Here is a 27,099-nt window from a genome sequence, read left to right on the forward strand (position 1 = left end):
TGTAGAAGACTCAACTACAACTCCCAGGTTGCATTTCACCAGCACACATCCAATCAGGGCACTTCAGATTATGTTAAGCTTTTTCTACTTTGCAACAGTAACCAACTGGTGAAAAAGAAAAGTGTAAATAATTCAATGTGGTGCTGGAAAAGATGAAAAGTAGATGATGTGATATAGAGTTCAGTACAGGATGGATTCTAGAAGATGCATGAATGTATTCAGAGCTGGAATGTGCCACTGAGTGACAACCTCTGAGGCTGAAAGACGAAGTGAACACGAAGCGCCAAAACCCACAGTTCCTTCAATGTCCATATGATGTTGACTCAAGAGCCCCAGGTTATCCATCTTTTAAAGGAAAGCATGTTGACAGCCCAGTATAAAAAAAATTGTTTCTGCCTCTATAGTTTTTAAAATTATTTTCATGATGACTGCATTCTCTATATTTGGACATTCTAAAAAGTGTTATGATGGTTCTTCTGTGAATTGTAGCAGCATTTTTGTTTGCCTTGTCAGCTCTTTGATCAACAGGAGTGACTGACCACCAACTCACTGGCCAAGTACAACTTTTCAGAGCTTCTGTTTACTGAAAAACAGACACTCAATGGTAATGTGGTAAATAAATTACTGACAAGACTAGTAAAAGATTTGGTTTTGTAAATGTTTCATGAAATTTATCATTACCATGTACAATTCAAGTAAGTTCATGTTAGCATTAGCTCACCCATCACCTGTCACACCCCATCTCTGCCTTTACGTCTAAATATGAGCAATTTTTACTAAAAACAAAAGACAACACCCCAACTGGAAAGTTAAGCCTTCAAAATAACGGTGAGATTACAGACGCTACTTCTCATACTCGGTCTGTGAATTCTGCTAAGTTGTCATTACTGCTATTAAACCTAACCACATGGGTGATTGTCTACCAGGTGGCTGTGTTAGCAGTACAGCCTGTGTTTACAGTTTTTTCAGTTTATGAGTTTTCACTTGGGGAGTTGCACACTTCTGCCCATCTTCATCCTCTTATCCAGAAACAGTCACTTCTGGTTACAAACCCCCCCAATTCTAACCACCAGACTTCTAATCAAGTTTCAAACCACAGTCCGCAAGTCACCAGATGTATCATCTAGATCACGGGTCGGCAACCCGCGGCTCCGGAGCTGCATGCGGCTCTTTCATCCTTCTGTTGCGGCTCTGCGTGGCTTGGGAAAATAAATTCTAAGTGTCCGATTGAAGTGTATGTTATTTGTCTCAAAAACATGTATCATGTCTTCTTATTAAGTCAAAGTTTTTAACTTCTTTCTTCAGACCTTGTGCAATTTCGGTGATCAGCATTCACCTTCTTCAGAGACGTTTGACAGCACCTGATGTGTCAGCCGGCATGCGCGGAATGCCCTGCGACACCAAAACTGCACAATATCTGAACAAAGTATTTTATTTGTGTTTATTCATTTATTTAATTGAAGTTGTAAATTGTAAGATTATTGTGATCTCGAAATATTAAAATAAAATTATATATACATATATATATATATATAGTATTATTTTTCATCGCTCAAAATATGCGTCACACTCTCTGACAGCCCGCCAAAACGCCGTACATTTATGGAGACTTTCAACCCCAGGTAGGCCAAGTATGGAGAAATCTAAGAAAAGAAGAATATCTGAAGAAAATAGAACATTTAATGATGCCAGGTGCCATGGCACGACCAAGGTGCCGCGACACCTCAGGGCCAACGCTAGGTGCCGTGGCACTGCAGTACTACGGCTCAGTGCCAAGTGTCATGGCACCGCGGTACCAGGGCTCGGTGCCGGGTGCCGTTGCACCGCAGTGCCACTGCTCGGTGTCAGGTGCCATGGCACCGCAGTGCCACAACTGGGTGCCACCGGTGCCGTGGCACCACCAGCACCTCGAGCCAAGGCACCACCGCCGTGCCACGGCACCTGGCACCGAGCCATGGTACGGCGGTGCAACGGCACCACCGAGGTGCGCCGCGGCAGCACCAAGCCGTGGTACCGGTAAAATCGTTGTATAAGCCGCGTCGGAGTATAAGCCGCAGTGTTTAAAGTGTGGGAAAAAAGTAGCGGCTTATAGTCCGGAATTTACGGTATATATAGGCTAACATCTTCATTTCAGATGTCAAAAAGTGTTTGCGGCTCCCAGTGTTGTCCTTTCCGTGGAAACCGGGTCGAAATGGCTCTTTGAGTGTTAAAGGTTGCCGACCCCTGATCTAGATCTTACAAATGTTTTTCGTTTCCTTGTCATGATCAAATATTAAAATAATAATAATAATATTCTGAAATGTGCACCACTGAACAGCAGTAATGCATGTTTGTACTCACGCGAACATTCAATCAACTGTTGGATTCTAGTCGAGTCCCCTCCACTGTTAACATGACAGTTGTCTGACAGAAAGACAGAGGCATTATTGGAACTATCAAATGGCAGCTGTGCTTCTCAGAACACAAAACCACATACAGAAACAGACAGATATGGTAGAGGAAGGTACATACATATTGGTGCACAGACAGACACACACAAGGCAAAAGTCAGAGTAGAACATCGCAGGTGTTTCCAGACCAGAGCAGAACTTCTGGACAAACATCACAGTAACGGCAGACAGACAATAAGACAGCGTCAACATGTCTCACTGTCTTGATGGAGAAAAGGATTTCTGACTCGTTTCAAATTTCTAGTAACTGAAACATCAAGGTTTAACAATTATCCTCTTTAGCCAGTGATAGGAAAATTACAGAAAAGCTCACAGAAATGTCAGCAAAATGAAATGTTAAGCAGAAGTCATCTAACTTTCAGCCAGCTACAGGAAAATGTGTCAAGAAGTGACTCCTGTAACATAGTGGAGTTGTAAGGCATATCCAACACTGGAGAGCTATCATTCATGTGTGATTACTGCACCACTTATTACCAGTGTTGTGCAAGTTACTTCCAAACTGCAATTCTTTATTGTTATTTATACGTAATTCCTTACCTTACAATATTACTGTCTCAGAACTGTAATGCGTTACATGACTCTTGTATTACTTTTGAGTTACATACAGACTCTCATTATAAATGGATAAATTGTAGGTACCCCCTCTCCTCAATGCAAGAGATAGGAGAGCCTTGGGACACATAAATTTACGCCCCAAAGTACATGTGGACGGAAAGCTTGGTAAGTAATGCTATGGTCTATGATGTTTGAATCCCAGCAGGAACACTTGCATTTTTTTTTTCTCAACATTTCACATTTTCAAACAGGGAGCGCAGCATCAAAGATGCTGGTAGATAAATTGGCAATTGATAAAGAATTCTAACTAGTCATTGAAACGTTAGCCTACCTTGTCATTGCTGATCATAGGGGTCATGCTAACTAGCTCCTTGAAAGCAGGGTTAGGGTTAATAATGAGCATTTGTTCATGTCACAAATCTACTGTCTTCTGCAATCTTCACCCATTACTGACCACAAACAGGATATAGAACTTTCCTGCCACATTTTTGATTCCTTAAGGTCTCATGAACTTGATGCATGTCTTTTTTTTTGTTTTTCATTTGATATTATGGGCAAAAGTGTGTTGTAATGCAAGCACTAGTGAACATGTACAAAGTAAAATATTACAGAAAAATGATTAGTAATGCCTTACACTATTGCGTTACAGCAAAAAGTAATCTGTTACTGTAATGCATTACTTTTGTAACGTGTTCCAACTCCCAACACTTCTTAATACTATTAGAACAGACTGTTTTTTATAGGTCTTTCTCTTTTCATTTCAAGTCTCATCTGCCATCCAAATGCAACTGGACCAACATTTTTGTGCTTGTTTTTCAAAAAGGTCAGGTTTTAGCTGACTTTGTCATTCCTGATATTTCATTCAACCAACATGAAATAAGCAATTCTTGGTTCTAGACCAGCAACGATCTAGACTAAGATTAAACCCTGGCTCTGAAGTGGTCCATCAAATGCCTCAAAAAGCACCACCACAGGAAAAAAAAATGCTAAAATCCTAAAAGTAAAAAAAAAAACAAAAAAAAAAAAAAAAAGCTGTGGCACAATAACACCAAAAAGGTGCAAAAGGTATATAAGACAAGTGCTAGCTTAAAAAAATATAAAAAGAATAGCCAGGTGGTCATGTATGGATATGAACAGGGCAGGTGGCCTCGGACCTGCCAGAAACACAACACACAACATAACAAGAGGAAAAAAGAAAACAGAGGCAGAAGACAGGCTACCTGCAGATAAATATATCCCCGCACACTGACAGGGGCTCAGAGATGATGACTGATTATTATTGTAAGTGTCTACATAATGTATTTAAGGACAATATTACATACTTTTGAGCATTATTTTTGTTATTTTGTTTTCTTGTAAACTTTCTACACAGCTGCACCACAAAGTTAGACCTAGTCATCATCATTATCATCAGACTACCATCACTGTCTGCCTCTTTCCCAGCTGCACCATCATCAGTGTCTGTATCATCGTCCTCGTCTTCCTCCTCAGTCTCAGGCATCTGCTGGCTCTGTTTGTCCTCCACAGGCTCCTCTACAGGTCCATGGGGGACAATGTCCACATCTGTCATGTGACCACATCACATCATATATACCACGATTGTTCAGAACAGAGTTAAGATATGTCGCACAAGTGGCTTCTGTGAAAAAAGTGTGCAGACAGTGCCAGCGTTCAGATTCAGTGTCAACCCAAAGGCAATCAGTGACCAGAGGCTCCAGAAGAAGAAACACCCAAGCAGTAGATGATTCGGTGACTGTGGAAATCGCCCAAATTACCCAGAAACCTCCCCAACTAGCCCCTCCTCAGACTTTCAGAGAAAAAAAATCAATAACAACCAAAGTTTCATCTAAAGACCTCGAATCACCCCACATGCTTGGTGGTGCTAATCTCACAGGCTGGAGCTGCACACAAAAGCTCTAACACCAGGACAAAAAACAAACTTGGATCCAAAACCCATCAATAGAAAAGAACAGGAAAAGTACAACAATTATTAGAAGTGCTGTAAAACATGGCTTTCTATGATCAATGCATCACATTTCAAAATGCCTTATGTAACAACCATAATCATCACAGATCAGTCTGATGTGCAATAATTCATTATCATTATGTTTAGCCACATAACAAAAAAGCATTCCAGCTTGAAAACCTAACAAATACATTTTATATTCATTTCTAAAGGTTTTTTCCAGCCCAGTTTGCTCTCTCTCATTTTGTGAAATTCCTCTAGACAAAGTATCAAGGCTGCATATTCAAAGGTTAAAAAAACAAACAAACAAAAAAAGACAAATATGCAAAATATACCTAGAGGGGAACATGTTTTAATGACTGTTTTAAAAGGTGTCCATCAATTTTTGCATCAGGAAAAATCATTATTTTACTGAAATGTCTGATTTTGACACCAGCCTTTCTAAATGTATGTCATTGAATATCAGTGTTTACTCAGGACATTCTATAGCCTCAAGGTTAGATATGCAGTTTTGCAAAAAATAAAGAGATGACTTTAATTAATATTCTGGCTTTTCCAAGGTTTTCACAAAGGTCAGAATGCTGCCGAATTAGAATGATTTCAGTCCGGTTGAACAAATATTGTCCTACATAACTGGTGTCCAAATGACCCACACATCCATGTGTCCTTCTGATGGTGTGTTCATGTGCCTCAGTGAAATGACCTTGACTTTTACAATGGAACCAACACTGAGTTACGAACGCAAATGTGTGCTCTGTAAAGAGCAGAACAGTGAATTTTCACATGACTTTAGCACCTGACATTTACAGAAAGAGCCAGACTGCCATTGAAGATGCATAGCCAGAAAGATGAACAGAGCGAAGAGGACAGTGAGTGACAGGAAGTCACATGGACACCATGCAGGAAGCTGTCATGCTGGATTAACGCAGGGTGAGGAGGTAAAGTTAGCATTCACACAGAGACAAATAGCGGCGGTGTGAAGACGGTGGCGACATGTGGACTCACCCAGACTGTTGTTTTCTTTAATGCTTTTCTCCTGCAGTTGTTCTAACCGCACTGTAAATAACAACAACAACAACAAGAGAGAAAGGCGATAACTGACAGGAATCACCTTCCAGCCTCTGGTGGCTGCAGGAACTCTCATGGCAATCAACGAATTAACGTGATGGCTTGCCGAGTGCGGTGTGTTAGCATGTTAGTTAGGACAGTTGGTATTTGACAGGGGTGCTCAATCTGTAAAATCTGTATAAATCTGTCCTAAATCCAAAACTTTTTTTTGTTAAACTAACAAAAAGAAAAAGATTTTCATCTCACAAAGGATGGAAACTCATACTACTTAATCAAAAATAAAGACACTTGTACTTTTAATTGGGGTGGGCATGGCTCAGGAGGTAGAGCGGGTTGTCCAATAACTGAAAGGTTGGCGGTTCAAATCCTGCTCGTCATGTGCTGTTGTGTTCTTGGGCGACACACTTCACCCACCTTGTCTGCTACTCACACTGGTGTATGAATGCATGTGAATGTTTGGTGGTGGTCAGAGGGGCGTTGGCACATATTGGCAGCCACACTTCTGTCAGCCTGCCCCAGGGTAGCTGTGACTACAAACATAGTTTACCACCACCAAAATATGAGAGTGAATGAATAATGGATTCATTGTACGCGCTTTGAGTATGCATTAATAGAAAAACTCTATATAAATATAATCAATTATAATCCATTTTATATAGTTAATCTAAAATCCATTCCACACATTTCCCAATCATAAAATTGATTCAACAAGAAGTAGTCGAGTATAGTTTATATCTTTTTTTATAAATCCAAAAGTAAAAATAAACTTAAACACTTCAAACCACAAAATATACATCCAAAAATAGAAGCCTAAAGAAAGAAAAATTATCTAAAAAAAAAAAAAAAAAAAAAAAAAAAAAACAGAAACTGGAGATGCGTTAGAGGATTTTTTTGGTTTGTGTCCTTTTGTTTGGTAATGACACATGCCTGGCTATACAATACTTTTACCATGCATGAATATTTAATATTGGGTCATTTTCTGCAACAGATAAATATGTAAGATTTATTTATTTGGCTCAGCTGTTTAACTGGGAATTTACATGATAAATCTCTTCATGTCACATTGTGGTGCAATGTGCAAAAAAAGTGTAAATTTTTTCAGGCATCACTGTGCCATCACTGTGTATTTTTCAGTGGTTGTGTGTCTGTTTTGGTGCATTTGCGCGAGTATATACCCTGCAGGGCAGCAAGCCTCTCATTGGTGAAGTCGTTGTCAGCCTGCAGAGCTTCGATGCGAGCCTGTAGAACCTGCTCCTTCTCCTCCATCTCCTCGATCCGCAGCTCTAACTCCCTCTTCTCTGTCACTCCTCGCTGGGTCAGCTCCTCTTGTCGACCCTCCGCCAGCTGACGGAGAGAATGACGAGGAAGACAAGGGAGGATAAACAAAATGAAGAGAATAACCAAAAAAAAAGGAGAGAGAGAGAGGGAGAGAAACCACGCAGACATCAATCTCCATGTTTTACAGTCTGTCCATTAAACAGGACATGTTTTTGTCTCTGCACCTTGATCTTGTCCGTGAGCTCTTTGATCTCGTTGACGGCAGCATTGTATTTATTAGCCAGTTCTCTCAGCTCTTCCTGACTCCTCTCAGACATCTCCTTCAGGTGTGTGCACTCGTCTTCTGTATTACTGAGGGAGCGCTGACCAACAAACAAAGAAACACTAAGAACAAAAGAGCCAAACTAACAAAATTCTGAATACAGAAATACTTGGCGATACAATAAGGGTAGATCAGTTTCATAAATCAAAACAAAATCACTGAGCAAATAATTATGTCTTATGTGTTTCCTTGGTGTTGGAATATTTGCACATAAACTTAGTCGTGCGAATGTAACCTCAGTCTCAGATCTGCTACATCCCTATGAGCTGTAGCTTGGATGAAGAAAACATTTTTTCTTTTTGCCAATAAAAAGTTGATGTGAAAAAACAAAACTTTATGGGTGTAAGAGTTGCTGTTTTCTGTCAATATGAAGATTATAACACATGAGGGGAAAACACTGAGGCCTAAAAAAGGAAAGGCTAATCTGGGTAGTTTGTTAAAAGAAGTAAGTCAAGGGAGCACAGGAAAACTACAAAACTGTGGAAAGCCTCAGTGTGAAATTCTTTACGGTGCAAAAAATGTATGAACAAAGAGTCGAAAAGCTGTGCAGATTGACGTGCTGAGGTTTCCCAGTGATTGTGGTATTGGCTGTTTTAGATTTATCTTACCTCAACCTCTGACAGCTTTCGGACCACCTCAATCTTCTCCTGTAAGACTCTCCTCAGAGACTCCTTGGCTGTTGTCTCATAGTTGTGTTTGTCCTCCTGAAGAGCCAGGAGTTCCTTCCGGATCCCATCCTCTGTCTGGGACTGAGGAGCAGACCGTTACGTCAGTGAGGGGTTTCATTTAGGGGGACAGTTTTAGACAAAATCCATGCAGCTGTGTGTTACCTTAGAGTAAGCCTGAAGCTGACTGCCCATCACCTCCAGCCTGGACAACAGTCGATCCTCATCAATCAGAGCCTAGAGCAAAAAATAAAATGACACAAATTTAAATCAGTGGAATTCTTCCTCCTTGAGTAGGAGACCATTTGCCACAGACTTGCATAAAATATCACTACAATACTCCACAAATAACAAAGCTGCAACCTCATTTCTGCAATTGCTTCAAAATCTTACTAAAACCCTGTGTCATGAAGTGGAGATGTGTGGTGACACCCAGCCAAGGAAAGAGAAGAAAAAACAAACAAAAAGCGAGACACATAGATTTAACTTAAAGTCACTGTGTTGCCCCAGGAAAAGAACTGTGAGTGATGATTTATTGTACTATGTGAGATTGATTATTCTGGTGATATGTGAGATATGTACACTTCTGTTGCAAATCAAATTGCCCTTCGGGGACATTAAAGATTTTTCAATTCATTCAATTCATAGTCACTTGTTACCTTCATCATAACTTAGTTTGCTTCGTTACTTTATTTGCTTGAGCTGAGTTTTTAATTTGTTCAGAATGTGTACTCTGCAGAGATCTTCTTCAAAATAAGAGCATGCAATGTAATAACTAGATATTTAGTAAACCTTTGTTATGAGTGTAATGTCTAGTTCTAAACCTATTTTCACTTTTATTTAAGTATTACATGTGCACAAAATCCCTTCTCCCACTGCTAAAATAAATCCAGAAAGATGTCCTACGTGTGGACTGAGTGCACAGGGTTGTGTGGTACCTGCCAACTGCTCTCCGAGGCCTCCTGTGTGGTGGCCAACAGACGCTGCAAAGTGGCCAGCTTCTGCTCCAACATCTGCTCTCTGTGTAAGGCCTCCTGAAGACAGACAAAATGACAAGACATCAAAGCCAACTTCAGCAATAAACCATTCACCACACTTTATACAGGTCTACAACAATGTCAAATGAAAAATGCAAAATAAACCGTACATTTGATTACTGGAGTTCTTCAGATTGTCCAGTAGGAGTCAGTGCATTACCTGTAAATACTGGGAGAGCTGGAACAGTTCCTGAGAGTACATACTGGGAGTGTTGGCTGCAACCTACAAAACACACAAACCACATTAACAGGCAGCCTGGAGATCATTCAGCCTCAAGTTTATACTGAAGGTGAACAAGCAGAGAAAAACCTCAAACCACACACACAGAAAAATACAGGACATTTGGTTGAATCCACTACAACAGCAGTGCACACATAATATGTTCAATCACATCTGAACTAATTAGATTTAATCACTCCACTAAAAATGATTATAAAACAAGTGGGCTCCCTGGTTTAATTCTCATACCAATTAAAGCAGCATTCCCAAAAACTTGTGAAAGTTGCATTATGCAATACTGGAAGTACACGATTCAGCCTGGCAGGATATTCTAAATAACTACAGGAGAGCACTTCGTTCTGCTACAGCTGTTTATTATACATCACTAACAGGAAAACTGGAACAATCACAGGTTTCTTTTCAATATTGTAGCCAGACTGACAAAGAGCCACAGTGCATGAGTCTAGCATTCCTGCAACCCTCCGTGGCAACGATTTTATGAATTTCTTCAATAAGATGGCTTCTTGTCTTCCACAAATTCTAGTCCACCTTTAAATCCTTCAGACCCAGAAGTCACAGAGTTGACTGTTGACCCATTTGGCTCTATGGATTGCTTTTCTCCCATAGAGGTTAATCAGCAAATTTCAATAGTCTCTTCATCCAAACCATCTACTTGTCTCTTAGACTCAGTTCCAACTAGGCTCAATAAAGATGCTTTACCTTTACTTAGCAGCAACCTTGGTATCACCTTGATATGGTTAACCTGTCATGATCAACAGGCTATGTACTAAGGTCATTTAAAGTTGCTGTAATCAAAACACTTTTTAAAAAGCCCTGCCTAGAGCCATATCAGATCTTGCATTCATATCTAAGATTCTGGAGAAAACAGCTGCCAGTCAGTTAATTTCTTCAAGTCAACACTCTATTTAAGAACTTCAAGTTAGGTTTTAGGGAGCATCATAGAACAGAAACAGCAATGGTCATAGTTACCTTAGTGACCTTCTAATGGCTTCAGAAAAGGGACTTGTTTCTATACTGGTCTCATTAGATCTCAGTGTGGTATTCGACACTTTCGACCATCACATCCTACTGCAATGATTGGAACAATCACCTGGTATTAAAGGAACCACTCTACCTACTGTAGTTTAAATCCTATCAAAACAGAGCCTGTTCAGTTTGTTAATGTTAATAATGAATCCTCTCAGTGCAATACAGTTAGCCATGGAATTCCTCAAGGCTCTGTTCTTGGACCAATGCTGTTTATCTTATACATGCTTCCTTTACATAACTTAATAAGAAAATATTCTATCAACTTTTGTTGTTGCGCTGATGATACCCAACTATATTGATCTATTAAACCTGATGAAGCCAATTAGCTAACTAAACTACTGGAGCATTAAAGATATTAAAAACTGGATGACCAACTTTCTGCTGTTCAACTCGGACAAAACTGAACTCACTGTGCTTGGCCCAAATGCTAGGGATGCAGTATCTAGCAAAGTCGACATCATGGATGGCATTACCTTGGAGCCCAAAACCACTGTGAGGAATCTAGGCATTATTTTCTATCAGGATTCATCGTTTAACTCGCACATTAAACTGATTTCTAGAACTGCCTTTTCTCATCTGTGAAATATTGCTAAAATTAGGCATATTTTAACACAGAATGATGCAGAAAAATTAATTCATGCTTATATTACATCCAAACTAGATCACTGTAATTCGCCTTTCTCAGGCTGTCCCAAAAAGTCTTAAAAGACCCTTCAGTTAATCCAGAATGCTGCTGCTCATGTATTGACCAGAGCCAGTATCAGAGACCATATTTCTCCTGGATTCTCAATACCAAATCGATACCACGGTAAAAATTAAAAAAAAAAAAAAAATGAGAAGAACCCATAAACTTAAACAAGAAATACTTAAGGTATTTGCATATAAATGAATATTGCTATTGCCTCTAACTCTCTCATCTGTTGCACTGTCAGTCACAGTTTCTAAATACATGAAATTGGTCTGTGCATTTCCTGATCTACTCTACCATAAGCTGCGCTGGTTAAAACAGAAGTGCTCCACCACTGGCTGTAGGTCCGGGTCCATATGGGACGACTTCTGGGCCCAGACCCGGACCATGGTCTACCTATTAGTGACATCTTCTACAGCTTCTTATTGTCAGCGTTTCATATTGGTGGTGGTCTGAATGGGCCAGGCTGTAAAAACTGAGTCGGGCCATCGGACCAGTGCCAATGCTGAGCCCTGATGGTATTGCATGTCAGATGTTTAGTGCTGAATAACGGAACTCACCTTGAATTCTTTAAACAGATCTGGGTGCCTGTCTTGAAGGTGCTTTGCTAGGTTTGTGGTATTCCCTCCCTTAGTTTGAATTCCATGGTGGCGACGTTTACACAGTGGCTTATGCATGTTCATAACCATGTCATGGTCGTCTACCTGAAATACTTCCACACACAACTTTTGGTCCTTTTCTGTCCATTAGACAAGGCAGAGCATTAGCTGCAGCTGTGTCCGTTCTTTCTTGAGTTCCTATACCTGTCGCATGGGTACTGTGGGCGAGTACTGCCCCCATCAATTCCGGAAGAGTAGTAGCCTACCGACTGTAATGCTTCTTATGCAGGCATCAGTTTTTTCCGTTTATTAAAAAAATGAGTATTGACGATTCTTTTCTCATCATAGAATTGAATGGTATCGTATCGGTTCTCATGACATCCCTAAATCCTTCTACTCTACAACATCTCAAAGGTAAACATGGTCTTTTTGAGTCCTTTTGTCTGACAGCTTTAGCCTGTTTTGCAGTTCACCGTTTTTTCATCTGCTTCATCTACCTCCAAATGTGCTGATTTTTAATGTTTGTGAAAACGAAAAGACAAAGTGATTCCTTTATGTGTTGAGCTTCAAATTCTGCTCCATCTTATGATAAATACTCTTTAAATTCTCTGGAACTCTCTGATAACCCTGTTGGAAAATTTGTGGGCAATACAGTATCACAACACTGAAAACAAACCCCACTTTCTGAGCTGAAAATGTGATGTTTTACATGTTTCTGACAGGACAGCGACACTACAAACATATGATGACCTCTTATTATTTTATAATTATACTGGTATGATGCATTGCTCCAGGTTATCCTTAAAGATGACCAGCAGTAAAATACCAACACACATTACAATGACAATACTTATACTGAAGTAAGGTTTGAAATGCACCATTTTCACAGATACAGAGACCAGTGTTGTATAAAGTACTGGAAAGTCATACTTGAGTAGAAGTCCAGGTACCCTACCAAAAAATTTCTTTGGTTGAGGGTCAAGTCACTAATTGAAATGCTACTCAAATTAAAGTCTTTAAGTATTTAGTATTTACTGTACTTAAGTAAATCAAGTAATCTACAATTAAATGTACTAAAGTAATGAAAGCAAAAGTATAAGTAAATGTTAATAACATCCAAAGGCAGACAGAATTTTGATTATTATAAAGTTTATCCAGGATTTTAAAACATAGTAAAGTAAAAGACAAGCAGTCAAATTATTGAAAATGATGCCTACTACTAGGGCTGTACAATTTTGGCAAAAAATAAAATCCCAAATTTTCCTCTAAAAACTTGATTTTAAATTTTGATTTCTGGGTAAAACTACAAAAGACAACAAAAGTCAGCATGTCATTTTCATGAGCAGCCCACAATGCAAGGCACTGCTCCCTACCTCAAATCTGTGAAGGTATCACATGATGGGCCTACAGGTTATTTTGTTTTTTTTTCATTTTTCATTAAATCTTTATTGAATGAAGTAGAGTAGACAAACAATGTATACAACAAGAAAATAACATAACAACTTTGCCAGAGGGAATACATTACAATATAATGTCCAAATCAGAGCAAATACTGATAGTTTTTAATAGCCTTTATGTTTCCAGCCTCGTTTATCTAACAGCTTTGAACAAAGTTCAACATCTTTAAAAAAAAAAAAATATATATATATATATATTTGGTTTTGTGTTACAGAACTTACATTTGTGAATGAAAAATTAAGCAAGTAAGAGAAATAAATTAATTATAAAAAAAAAAAAAAAGTTAGTTTTTTTTTTTCTTTTTGGGGTGTCTGGGCCCACAGAAGTGATACCACTGTGGAACAAGCATCAGTCGTGCGTGCGTGGACCACATAAAATGAGTAATCCCCATGCGGTTATAATTAAATTGGGGGATCCGTGCGTGAAACCACTGCTTAGATTGGTATCACTACTGTGGGCTCATCAACAGATTTAAAGTCCGGTCATTACACAGACTTCTGTGAAAGACCGCTCTCACAGATAGGAGGAAGAGCCTACAGTAACTCACAGGGCTCCCAGGAGACACGATAGAGATTAAATCAATTTGACGATTTCCTTTTTTTTAAAGTCGTCCTAATTAAAAAATCCAATTTCGATTTTAAATCAATTAATCGTGCAGCCTTACCTACTACACACATTTCAAAAACCTAAACAGGAGTAGGCTGCTGTTGTAAATATCAGAATTTAAAGAAAGAAAGAAAGAAAGAAAGAAAGAAAGAAAGAAAGAAAGAAAGAAAGAAAGAAAGAAAGAAAGAAAGAAAGAAAGAAAGAAAGAAAGAAAGAAAGAAAGAAAGAAAACTATGAAGTTTACATCGCACCTCAAAACATGGAGCCTACATTACACTTCATTATCAACATTACATTATCAACAGATTGCCTATATGTTGAGTGTACACCATCGTTTGCACTTGTGTATTACGTGATTAGGCCCAATGACAAATCAGCTTCTTGACTTTGTTGCAGTCACCGGTAATCTCGGTGAAAACACCAAATTTCCTATAATTTGTTTTCTGTTATGAGTAATGGTACTGTGCACTAAAAATGTATGGGAGTAAAAGTATGCAATTGAGTTAGGAAATGTAGTGAAGTAAAAGTGAAAGTAAACAGAATAAAAAAACCTCAGTTAAGCACAAATTAAACCGAAACATACTTGAGTAGAGTAGTGAAGTATTATTACTTCATTACTTACAACACTGACAGAGACAGGGCTCGTGTGGATCTTTCTATGATACAGTTTATTATGTTGGAGAAGTAGGTGAAATCTAATCACAGCTTGTCCTCACACACACAGGACATTCCACAGACAGGTTCCACTGAGGCCCTACTGCAGTGATCAGTTCATTTAGACATATCCCTCCGCTGGGGAAATGAGTCCCTGACTTACAGCCAGGTCACTGTGATTTACAGCCAGGTCACTGTGAGCTACTAATGCTCTATCACATGTTTCATCGCCTATCATTAGAGAATTCTAATAAATATGCTTTTACTTTTCACAATATTGCATTGAAGCTTTACATTTGCAATAATGCTTTACAAATGTATTTGCATTTTAAGTTTGAAATTTATAATATGCAACATTTCCATGTTAAAATATCTAAAGACAACTAGGTTCATGTTCTACAAATGTAGTTCAAAATAAATGAATAAATAAATCAGAATATCATGAAAAAGTTAACTTTTTCATGTAATTTAAATCAGAAACATTCATATATTTTAGATTCATTACAAATAAAGTGAAATATTTCAAGCTTTTTTGTTTTAATTTTAATGATTATGGCATGAAAGTCCAAAATTCAGTATTTCTATATGCACACATTTTATCAGGGCTGCTTTTGCTCTAATTACTGCATCAATGCAGCGTAGCATGGAGGTGATCAGTCTGTACTGCTGAGGCATGATGGGAGCCTAGGTTTCTTGGAAAGTGGCCTTCAGCTCATCTGTATTGTTGGGTCTGGCATCTCTTATCTTCCTTTTGAGAATACCATGGTCAGCAAACCAGTTCTAAGTATTTTTGTCACTGTGGGCAGGGGCAAAATTCCTGCTGGAGAAGGAAATGACTATTTCCATAAATCTTGTCAGTGGAAAGAAGCATGAAGTTCTCCAGAAAGTCCCGGTAAACAACTGTGTTGACCTTGGACTTGATAAAACCCAGTGAACCAACACCAGTCGATAACACGGCTCCAAAATCATCACGGGTGGAGGAAACTTCACACCAGACTTGGAGCAGAATGGATTATGTACCTCTCCACTCCTCATCCAGACTGTAGAAGAAGAAGACTTTAGTCTTCTTGGAAAACACAACTTCGGACCACTGAGGAGTTGTTCAGTTCTTTTTTTTCTCTGGTTCAGGAGTGGTTTGACACATTCTCTAGATTCATCTGTGTGCTGGATGTGGATGAACTGAATCAAGCCTCAATCCACTCTGGATCAAGTTCCACTAAGTTCTTGAATTTGCTTTTCGTGACAATCATCTCAAGGCTGCACTCATTTCTGTTGCTTGTGTATCTTTTCCTTCCAGTCAACTTTTCATGAATATGTTTTGCTCCAGTACTCTGTGAACAGCCTTTCAGGTATTATCTTCTACGGCTTATCCTAGATGGTGATGGATGGATACTGAATTTTCTCTTTGGAACAATGTAAAAAAAAAAAAGAAAGGCATCTTTCACATTACTCACACTGATCTAGAAATGTGGGAGTACTTACTCTGTTACAGCTGTAGTAATCAAACAGAAATAAGAGTTAAGGTCATAAAGTGACAAAGATAAAGAGATAACATTGGTTTTATCCTGTTATCCACATGATCTTCATCTCCCAATACACCTGGTCTTATCTGATGTCCAAAGGACAGCATGTGTCTTTCAATTACATTTGTCTATATTAACACAAGTAAAGAAAATCTGTGGGTTTTAAACAGGATTTACACTGAGAAGGTGAACAGTTTTTACCTTGATGATCAAACATTTAAAGTTTGCAGAAAACCAAACACACACTCAGAGTAAACCATAGGGGAAGAAACCTGATCAACATCAAAGATTTTCAACTGGCAGCGATCGTGCATTATTCTGTCAGTTGACCACTCCAAGTGTACACTTGACATACAGACACAACTCAGGACAGGACAACACACCGACACACACTGCTGCTCTTACCTTGTCTACAGGTAGTGGTAATGGAGCCTGGATGACACTGAAACAAGGGAGAAGGAGAGAATGGAGAAAACAGTTGGTTACTATGGAAACAACGGGGAGGGAAAGGATACATGGAGTAACCACGGCGACAGCAAAAGAACATGTTCCTTAGGGTCTTGTAATGTTTTTCCACTACCGGCTCAACCAAGATGCAATCAACTTCCTCAGCTACACCCCAACTTTGAATTATCCATGATTAGTCAGGGTAATTGATGAAGCTATTGATAACACTCAAAACAAACTCACAGAATCTAGAGCTTTGTCAAGCTCAGGTCCTTGATCTTCTATGTTAGTCTAAAAGGAGCTAAGCGCCATCATTTGTGTATATTTTGAGCTTCACCAGATGACCACCATTCCTTAGAATTTGAAAATGATTTAATATAAAGTGCACAATTCACCTAATTAATAAAAAAAACAGATCTAGACATTTTCTAATAGTTTAAGTTATAAATTCTACATTAGTGAACAGCTTCCCATAAAAAAATCAAGTTTCAAAGCAGGAATTTCAACAAACTAAATGTTCTAAAAGTAAAATCCAAGTTTTACACCCCTCCCTTGGGGGAGTAAACTGCGACTAGCTGTCAGAGGCTAAAGTGTAAATTTAACAGATAAACACTGCCCTGGCTCTTAAGTGTGTTTAATTTGTGTGTTGTGGTTGTTATCAGTCGTTAAACTGAATGAGCTTTGCTTAAAACAGGACTTAACTTCCAACTGTTGGCCAACAGTTTGTGACTTTGGTGTTTGGATGTGTTTTTCTGGTTTGGCTCCTTTAGATTTCACTGAACTCTGAATGCAGCAGTGTGTGATGACAACAGTGAACATCCAGTTTACTATTGTGTTTTAACATGACAAAGACATCTGTTTGCCAACAGATCTATAAAGAAGTTTTTTCCAAAATGTTTCTTGTTTTTTTCTTTGATTTGTGAACTAATCATTGTGGGATTTGGAACAACATGTTCAACACTCACATTTGTGCGTATACTGTGTGTTTGGTCACACAGTGCATATCAGACCTGAAAAGGATCAGCCAGAGATCAGGACTGAAGGTGAACTTAACTCTGGCTAAAATATAACTGCACTTATTAATGTGTAACTACACAACAACTATGAGGAAGCTCACAAAAAACATCACCCAGCAACAAGTAGTCATCCACCAGAAAAAACAAGCACATTAGCTGAGAAACCCCACTTTGTTGATTTAATAAACAAAACCAGTGACAGATCATTCTTAAGCCATTTAATCTGAGTTTCAACATTTACTAAAACTAATTTGACCAATATGAGCTCATTAATATTAGCAATGCAACGGTACTCGGGAAAATATCGAACCATTCGGTCCATAATGCACAGGACAATCCGCCCTTATGGACCACGGTTTTTTCAGTTTTGCAATTGATTTTGCATTGGCGCATTATAAACTGCTTTACAGGCCACTGAGTGTGTGTGCCTGTCCTGGCAGGTGAAAGCCCGCCCCCCAAGTTAAAGGGGAACTAGGCAACATTTTACAGTTTTGGTTCTTTGCTGTTTTTGGTTCTTCTTTGATGTTTTCGTAGCATTTTTCTCAGCAGAGCACCCTCTACAGCAGGGGTCGGCAACCCGCGGCTCTTTCATCCTTCTGTTGCGGCTCTGCGTGGCTTGGGAAAATAAATTCTAAGTGTCCGATTGAAGTGTATGTTATTTGTCTCAAAAACGTGAATCATGTCTTCTTATTAAGTCAAAGTTTTTAACTTCTTTCTTCAGACCTTGTGCAATTTTGGTGATCAGCATTCGCCTTCTTCAGAGACGTTTGACAGCACTTGACGTGTCAGCCAGCAGCCGGCATGCGCAGAATGCCCTGCGACACCAAAACTGCACAATATCTGAACAAAGTATTTTATTTGTTTGTTCATTTGTTTAACTGTAGTTGTAAATTGTAAGATTATTGTGATCTCGAAATATTAAAATAAAATTATATATATATATATATATATATATATATATATATATATATATATATATATATATATATAGTATTATTTTTCGTCGCTCAAAATATGCGTCACACTCTCCAACAGCCCGCCAAAACGCTGCACATTTATCGAGACTTTCAACCCCAGGTAGGCCAAGTATGGAGAAATCTAAGAAAAGAAAAATATCTGAAGAAAATAGAACATTTAATGATGCCAGGTGCCATGGCACGACCAAGGTGCCGCGGCACCTTGGGGCCAACGCTAGGTGCCGTGGCACCGCAGTGCCACTGCGCGGTGTCAGGTGCCATGGCACCACGGTGCCACAACTGGGTGCCACCGGTGCCCCGGCACCACCGGCACCTCGAGCCGAGGCACCACCGCAGTGCCACGGCACCTGGCACCGAGCCATGGTACAGCGGTGCAACGGCACCTAGCGGCACCACCGAGGTGCGCCGCTTGTGCTGCGCCGCGGCACCAAACTGTGGTGCCAGTAAAATCGTGGTATAAGCCACGTCGGAGTATAAACTGCAGTGTTTAAAGTGTGGGAAAAAAGTAGCAGCTTATAGTCCGGAATTTACGGTATATATAGGCTAACATCTTCATTTCAGACGTCAAAAAGTGTTTGCGGCTCCCAGTGTTGTCTTTTCCGTGGAAACCGGGTTGAAATGGCTCTTTGAGTGTTAAAGGTTGCCGACCCCTGCTCTACAGTTTCAGAGTACATATTTACTCTAATAAAACCCACAGTTAACCTTCCCCTATGACCATGTGCATTTGTTTTCAATGAGGCCAGTGACGAGAAGGCAAAAAATAGTGATCAAATACACTACTGGAGTGGAGCTGAATGGGAAATTTTGGCAGGACATTGACTCTTTCAGACATTTGTTTTCACTTCACAGAGGAGGTCGCAGAACCAGAGCTGATCTTAAGCTCTGTGGCTAATGTCAGCAGCGTGGTGCTAGCGGCCGCAGATGGAGCCTGGGAAGGGACGTGCAGACAGAAACCCCCTGGCCACTAAGGGGGATGAGTCACGTTGACATGCCAGTTGTGGGTGCAGGGACCGGTGGTCTGAGGCTCCGTCTGCAGTCACCAGCACTGCACTGCTAACATTAGCCACACAGCTTAAGAGCTAACCAGCGGTCAGAGGCTTGGTCTGCAGCCGCTAACATTAGCTGCACAGCTTAAGAGCTAACAGGCGGTCTGAGGCTCAGACTGCAGCCGCTAACACCGTGCTTCTAACATTAGCCACACACACCGCTTAAGAGCTAACAGGCTAACAAACATCAACAGCTCCCACCTGTCACTGTGTTCCAGCCCGTTTAACATTAGCATGCTATCATCCTGAGGCTAACAACAAAAACAAACATCAGCAACTCCCATCTGTCACCATATTCCAACCCTGTTAGCAATCAGCAGATTATTGTCCCAGGGATAACATTTACATCTAGATTTGAGACCTTCACCTGTACAAGAAACAAGTATCATACAATACCAGCTAAGCTTGGAAATCAAGGCTAATTGTTATGCCAGTTACTATTCAGACGAAACCAATTAGACATGGGTCATATAATGAACTACATACATCTAACAAAAACTAGATTCAACTGACAAAATTATGTGGCTAGTAATAAAAACACACTCCTGAGGCAGACAAAGAGCAATCTAGTAAATGAAACAAACATACATCTACGGGACACAAACAACCGTGATTACTAGTGAATATGCTAACATCTCCGATAGCCAACAAGCGTCCCGGCATCATTTATAAAATAAGTTCATAAACAAGTAAACACTGTTACAACCAATAGCATCGTCAAGAGCGCAAATCCAATGAAATACATAAAGTATAGAGTAAACACATAAAGTATCTTTGCTGGCTCTGCCATTGTAAATGCCTGTGAAATGAAGGCATGGCTAGCTTGTGTTTACAGCTAGCCAGCGGTACCTGGCTGGGAGTGTGTTTGTGTGGTAGTGCTGTAAACTGACGTTTCTTGCAAGAGACAAGATCGCGGATCACCGAGACGAGATCTAGGCTAAATGGACAGCATTGAGAAGTTGCAAGTGGCATATTCGGCCCTAGAGGCACTGGTGGAAGGTGGAGGGCTTCCATTCTCCCCCTAAGAAGCCATTTAACCATCATAATTACACTGAAACCATTTAATAAAGGTAAAAATGTTGCCTAGTTCCCCTTTAGTGTCCAATCACTGTTGTGCCTCCACAACAGTGACTGGGGGGGTTTGGCTTTATAACTCACAAAGGCTTGAGTCGCTCCACTGTCACATCTCATCTGTGTAATATGTGTCTACAGCTTGTACCTCTCTCTCTCTCTCTCTCTCTCTCTGGACATGCATGTGAGCACGCAGTGTGGGGCAGCCCCACCCCTCAGTGAGAGACAGCGGACAGAGAAGCGGCTTTAGACTCAACACATACAATACCATGACATACTATTACAAGGAAATGTGTACAGTAGATAACAATGGTATTTTTATGCCACCATAAATATTTACTGACAAGCAAAATAAAAATATAATTTTGGGAGAAAAAAAGCAGTTCTCTTTATGCACAAAACATGTACCGAAACCGAACTGAAACCATGGCCCAAAAACTGAGGTACAGACTGTACCATGAGCTAACTGTACCGTTGCACCCCTAATTAAGTATATATCTATATCCGTTCCAAAAGCCATTTTCTGTAACTGGGGATTGGACCGCCAAGGCCCCAGACCCTCCTGCTTCCTCCTTCGGGTGGTGGGCCCACAGGGCAATGAGCCCATGTAACTGGTTCAGGCTGGGCCTGGCTGGACCCAATGGGTGAAGGCCCAGCCACCAGGTGCTCGCTCATGGGCCCCAACCCAAGGCCTGGCTCCAGGGCGGAGCCCTGGTAACCCTCCAGGCTGGGTACACATACTCTTGATTTTCTCTGTCATCCGGGTCTTCTGAACAGTTCTTTATATGGCCCTTTGCCTGGGACCAATCTGCCATGGGACACCCTACCAGGGGCAAAAATGCCCCAGACAATATAGATCCTAGGGTCATTAGGGCTCTCAATCTCTTCCACTACGGTAAGGTGATGGTTCAAGGACTTGGCGCAAGGACATCCTAGGTCGCTGGTCAATGATCGACTTTGTAGTCGCGTCATCAGACCTGCAGCCGTATGTTCTAATCTAGACACTTGGGTGAAGAGAGGTGAAGAGCTATCAACCAGCCATTACCTGGTTGTGAGTTGGATCAGGTGGCTGGCAAAGATGCCGCACAGACCTGGTAGGCCCAAACAGGTAATGTGGGTCTGCTGAGAACACCTGGCGGAAGGACCTGTCTGGTAGATCTTCAACTCACACCTACGGCAGAGCTTCAACTGCGTCCTGAGGGCGGAGGGGAGCATTGGGTACAAATGGGCTCTGTTCTACTCTGCCATTGCCAAGGCAGCTGCAGCGAGCTGCGGCTGTAAGGTAGCTGGGGCCAGTCGTGACAGTAATCCCCAAACCCGCTGGTGGACACCAGAGGTGAGGGGTGCCATCAGGCTGAAGAAGGAGGCCTACAGGGCATGGCTGTCCAGTGGGTCTCCGGAAGCAGCTGACTGGTACTGGCGGACCAAGTGGTGCATCACTGAGGCAAAAACTCAGGTGTGGGAGGAGTTCGGTGAGGTCATGGAGGAAGACTACTGATCAGCTCCAAAGAGATTCTGGCAAACCGTCCGGCGTCTCAGGGGAGGAAGATGGCAACTCACCCACACTGTCTACAGTGGGAACAAGGAGCTGCTGATGTAAACTGAGGATATAATCGGGCAGTGGAAGGAATACTCCTCAGGAGCTCCTCAATCCCCCCAACACATATTCCGGGGAGGAAACAGAGCTGAAAGATCAGGAGATGGATTGACCAATCTCCGGGGCAGAAGTCGCCAAGGTAGTGAAGCTACTCCACGGCGGCGGACCCCCGGGGGTTGATGAGATCTGCCCCAGGTATCTCAAGGCTCTGGATGTTGTAGTGCTGTCTTGGCTGATAAACCTCTGCAACATTGCGGGGGCATCAAGGGTGGTATTTCTGGAGTGGCAGACAGGTCTCCATTTTTAAGAAGGGGGACCAGAGGATGTGTTCCAACTATAGGGGGATCACACTCCTCAGCTTCCATGGTAAGGTCTACACCAGGGTGCTGGAGAAGAGGATATGGTCGGTAGTTGAATCTCACATCGAGGAGGAGCAATGCGGCTTTCATTCTGCACGTGGAAACATGAACCAGCTCTATACCCTTGATAGGGTGCCGGAGGGGGCATGGGAGTTTGCCCATCCAGTCCACATGTGTTTTGTGGATCTGGAGAAGGCTTACAACCATGTCCCCAGGAGCATCCTGTGGGGGGTTCTCCAGGAGTACAGGGTGGACGGCCTCTTGCTGGTGGCCATTCAGTCCCTGTACCAAAGCAGTGCAAGCCTGGTCCATGTAGCCGGTAATAAGTCGGACCTGTTCCCAGTGAGGGTTGGACTCCGCCAGGGCTGCCCTTTGTCACTGGTTCTGTTCATAACTTTTATGGACAGAATTTCTAGGCGCAGTTGGGTGGGGGGGGGGGGGGGGGTCGAGTTTGGTGGTGGGAGGATTTTGTCTCCGCTTTTTGTGGATGATGTGGTCCTCTTAGCTTCATTGAGCAGTGACCTCCAGCTCTTGCTGGGGCAGTTCACAGTCAAGTGTGAAGCAGGTGGGCTGAAGATCAACACCTCCAAGTCTGAGGCCATGGTCCTCAGCCGGAAAAGGGCAGACTGTCCGAACCGCAGAAGGACCCTAATAAGACATGGTCTGAGGGTTGGACCCCGGAGCAGGTGCTCATTGAGAGAGAGACCATCATGATTGAAGGAGCAGTCAAAGACCAGGCGATGTTTGCCGCTGTGATGGATGAGGTGATGAGGTATGAACCATGACTCACTGGAGCTGTTTACCTCTTCCTTCCTGAGTGTTACACACCCACTATCAGTAAGCTTCTGGATCTGTGCATCATATACTTTAGCTTTGATAGAGTCTGTAAGTAGTCATCTCTGTGCTGCGTAGTTTTGGCATAACTGCTTCATCTGCTTTCAGTGGTGGCGCACCCTTCATCCGGAGCAGAGGTGTGGCGTAGCGAAGTGTGTCACCAACCCTCACTCTCTTAGCGCGTGCTTCCAAGATGCCCACTGCCTCCTGATCCAAGCAACTGCCAACCAACTTTGTAGCCCGATGCAACTTGATTGAGTTGCCTGTTCGCCATAAATCCTCTACCATGTTTAAGTGATCAGCCCTGATCCACAGTCCTGAAACTTAATGAGGCCATCTTCCACATCGCAGCTGTGGCCGTTGCAGAAAATTAAATGTTTCATTTATTTTTAGTTTGCATTAATGATAAATGTTCAACATATAATAGGACCTTCTGTTAACTTAAAAAAGAATTAAGCCTGTTGATTGCTTTTTTTTTTTTTCATGATTTAAAAAAATATATATCCCCCTTGGTTTTTTTGACAAATTGCACCCTGTGGATGAAAATATGTATGTGAATTAAAGAGACATAACTGAAAGTGAATCAATCGGCTAACTTCCTAATGATATTTCTCGCAGATTTCATACAGAGTTTATAGAGCAGGGCCTTTTGACATTCCTGAGGGTTTAATGAGGTAACAGGATTTAGTAAATCACTTCTAAAAGAGGCTGATACTTAATAAATACTCATTACACAAATGGCAAAGGTTTCCAAAAATACAAACCAACACAGACTGAAGGTAAAAGTACGAATGGAAGCCACACACTGGCTTGGAAGGCAGGGTTACTGAAAGTAGTTAAAGGATGAAATAATAATTTAAAGAACTTTGTGCCGGTTTTTCCTTATTCTTCACAGTAAACAAACAGCAGGATTTTAATCACAGGTTTTTAATCACAAAGACAAGCCCTGATATGAACAGTAATCTTTTCTCTCCAATTTCAGGAATACTGTAGGCTGTAAAAGTACAAACTACAAACAGCTGATGGACTTGTATACTCTCACCATTAAATGGTCCTGTGTGCAAGATTTAGGGGGATTAAGGAACATCTAATTACAGATATTGAATACAAAGGAGAGTCAAAAAGTTCTCAGATAAATGTAATAAAAAGTTTATATTATTTATTTATTTCTCTGTCTTGAATTTCACAGGTCCGGCTGCTCCTTTAGGATGCCACTCTTTTGATTGAATTTTGTTCTCTGGGTCAAGCTAGTAGATCCAAGTTCCATCCCCAGTGACATTTTTGACTTTTCCTCATATAATATTTAGAATTATGTTTTCCTTAATAAAGATAAAGATGACCTCTGTAACCTGCTTGATGTTGGACACCCAATGGTCCACTTTGTGCTGGCGTTTGTTTTCCATGAGCATGACTGCTGTCAACACTAAATTTAATAGAATTTAAAGGTAGATAGACACTGCCAGCAAAAAACACAAAGAGGTGAAGTCTTTAACAACTGCCTCGTTCACTGGTTGCACTTCCTCCAAGGATTTCACAATAAATGTCTTTTGAAGAAAGACCTTTATTTTGAAGTGAAGAAATCCCAAAAATGTACAAATTACTACCAGACCTAAAATAATAAACAACCAACCACCAACCAGCCTTTTTTGCTCTGAAAAAAAAACTTGACAAATTTAGAGTCTGGTTTCGACCAACTCAATATGTAGTGTCATGAGATAACTTTTGTTATGATTTGGCACGATATAAATACAACATGACTGACTGATTGATTGAAATTCATGTGATACATACATTACTGCAGCTACAAAAGTGTGAATGACTTTAAAGCAGACGACCTGCAGCACTGCAGCTCCATGCTTTTACCTGCAAATAGGCTGAATAATGAAGCAGTCTGCTGTCATGTGAACCACATGCCTGCAGTCAAACACCTGAGAGAGCTGCAGCCTCAGGAGGAATCTGTACCAACACAAATCTAACACTATATCTAACACACAGTAAAAGTGCTGAATCTGCGCAAAGCTCAGCCTGTGAGGCATTACCTGTCCAATCGTAAGCTGGTGATCGGTCACAGGGTAAAAAGTTCACATTGATTTCAGCCTGACCACCTTCGCGTCACTTTATTTTCTTCTCTGGTTTCTGAGTGAGATGGTGATCAGATCACCCCACACGTTTTGTTTGCTCACTGTTATAAAACACCCCCCCTCTACTGAGTACAACAGCATATTTTCCTTGTTTTTTTTTCTTGTGCCAGTCATAAACCTCAGCGCTTTGCTCCACCCTGTTGGCGCTCAGCATGAGGAAACAATCCTGCCTCTCTGCAGCTATGGTAGCACTGCTGAGTTTATAGTCAGGTGTGCTAAATAAATAACCCGGTGTGACAGGAGAGAGTGGAGTTAGTTAACAAACTGATATTCTACATCTCAACGCTCCTCAGATGAAGTAATAGATGTAAAAAATAAATCACCCTCATTAACCACCTGACCATGAAGTGCAAATATCCATGTGTTTCAGGAAATAAAGTAGGTGATAAAACCCTGATAAGGAAACAAAGGAGAGCTGTGGAGGTTACAGGGGTTGGACAAAATATTGGAAACACCTTAAAAAATCAACAAAATATAATTTAATATGGTGTAGGTCCGCCTTTCGCGGCAATTACAGCCTCAATTCTCTGAGGTATTGATTCATACAACTTGTGGATTGTTTCCAAAGGAATTTTAAGCCATTCTTCAGTTAGAATACCCTCCAACTCTTTTAGAGACGATGGCGGTGGAAATCGACGTCTTACTTGAATCTCTAAAACTGACCATAAATGCTCAATAATGTTGAGGTCTGGGCCTGTGCCGGCCATACGAGATGCTCAACTTCATTAGAATGTTCCTCATGCCATTCTTTAACAATTCTAGCTGTATGGATTGGGGCATTATCATCTTGAGGTGAAGGTGTTTCCATTATTTTGTCCAACCCCTGTATATCTGAAATGCTCTGGAGGTTAGAACTTCTTTATTTCAGACACAAACTACACTGCCCGGTACAAAAAAAAAAGTCACACATGCAATATTTCACTGTACTACCTTTGGTTATGATTAAAGGGGACATTCACTATGGCATCTTTATTGCCACATAATGCTTATGTAGTGTCACAGTAAGGTTCGTAATATTTTTTGCATCCATAGTTGCATTAATTGATTATTGATGATGGAGAATTGGACCGCTGCATCAAGTCTTCATCACATCCCAAATACGAGTCTGGACTTCATGGTGGCTAATCCACATGTGAAAATTATGTCTCATTCTCTCTGAACCATTCTGTGACAGGGCAGATGGTCCTGATCAATCCTGGCATTGTCCACTCTTTTTGACATTAAACAAAGGAGAGGCTACTTGCTGCAGTTAGAGTTAAACAAACAACTTGGCCAAAAAAAAGTACCTGCCTGGATTTAACTAAGCAAATGGTTCAGATCCTTCCATGGGTAAGTACTACAGTGGTTGATAATGTTTCAACTGTAACAGGCTATTTAACTGTAACTGATGGAGCAAGTAGCCTTCCATGTCTTTAAAGGTGCCCTGCCACACAAAACCATCTTTACTTCTATTTTTTGATGTATGTTAGGTC

The 27,099-nt window shown here is 40.9% G+C and overlaps 1 protein-coding gene across 4 annotated transcripts in view; it reads right to left on the minus strand.

Moving 5' to 3' along the window:
* Positions 1 to 27,099, minus strand: part of slmapa (sarcolemma associated protein a) — a 148,292-nt gene that overhangs the window by 69,496 nt on the left and 51,697 nt on the right. The window contains exons 4-13 of one of the 4 annotated variants that reach the window (XM_030135349.1): positions 16,545 to 16,581; positions 9,502 to 9,564; positions 9,243 to 9,338; positions 8,470 to 8,541; positions 8,248 to 8,388; positions 7,542 to 7,679; positions 7,215 to 7,383; positions 5,977 to 6,027; positions 4,425 to 4,568; positions 2,341 to 2,403 (exon numbers count right to left, since the gene is read on the minus strand). In XM_030135349.1, coding sequence (XP_029991209.1) covers positions 2,341 to 2,403; positions 4,425 to 4,568; positions 5,977 to 6,027; positions 7,215 to 7,383; positions 7,542 to 7,679; positions 8,248 to 8,388; positions 8,470 to 8,541; positions 9,243 to 9,338; positions 9,502 to 9,564; positions 16,545 to 16,581 — 974 coding nt within the window. The remainder of the gene's footprint in view (positions 1 to 2,340; positions 2,404 to 4,424; positions 4,569 to 5,976; positions 6,028 to 7,214; positions 7,384 to 7,541; positions 7,680 to 8,247; positions 8,389 to 8,469; positions 8,542 to 9,242; positions 9,339 to 9,501; positions 9,565 to 16,544; positions 16,582 to 27,099) is intronic. The other 3 variants (XR_003935504.1, XR_003935505.1, XR_003935506.1) reach the window with 3 other exon arrangements.

The sequence above is a fragment of the Sphaeramia orbicularis genome, chromosome 5 (genome assembly GCF_902148855.1).
Source record: "Sphaeramia orbicularis chromosome 5, fSphaOr1.1, whole genome shotgun sequence".
Classification (NCBI taxonomy): domain Eukaryota; kingdom Metazoa; phylum Chordata; class Actinopteri; order Kurtiformes; family Apogonidae; genus Sphaeramia; species Sphaeramia orbicularis.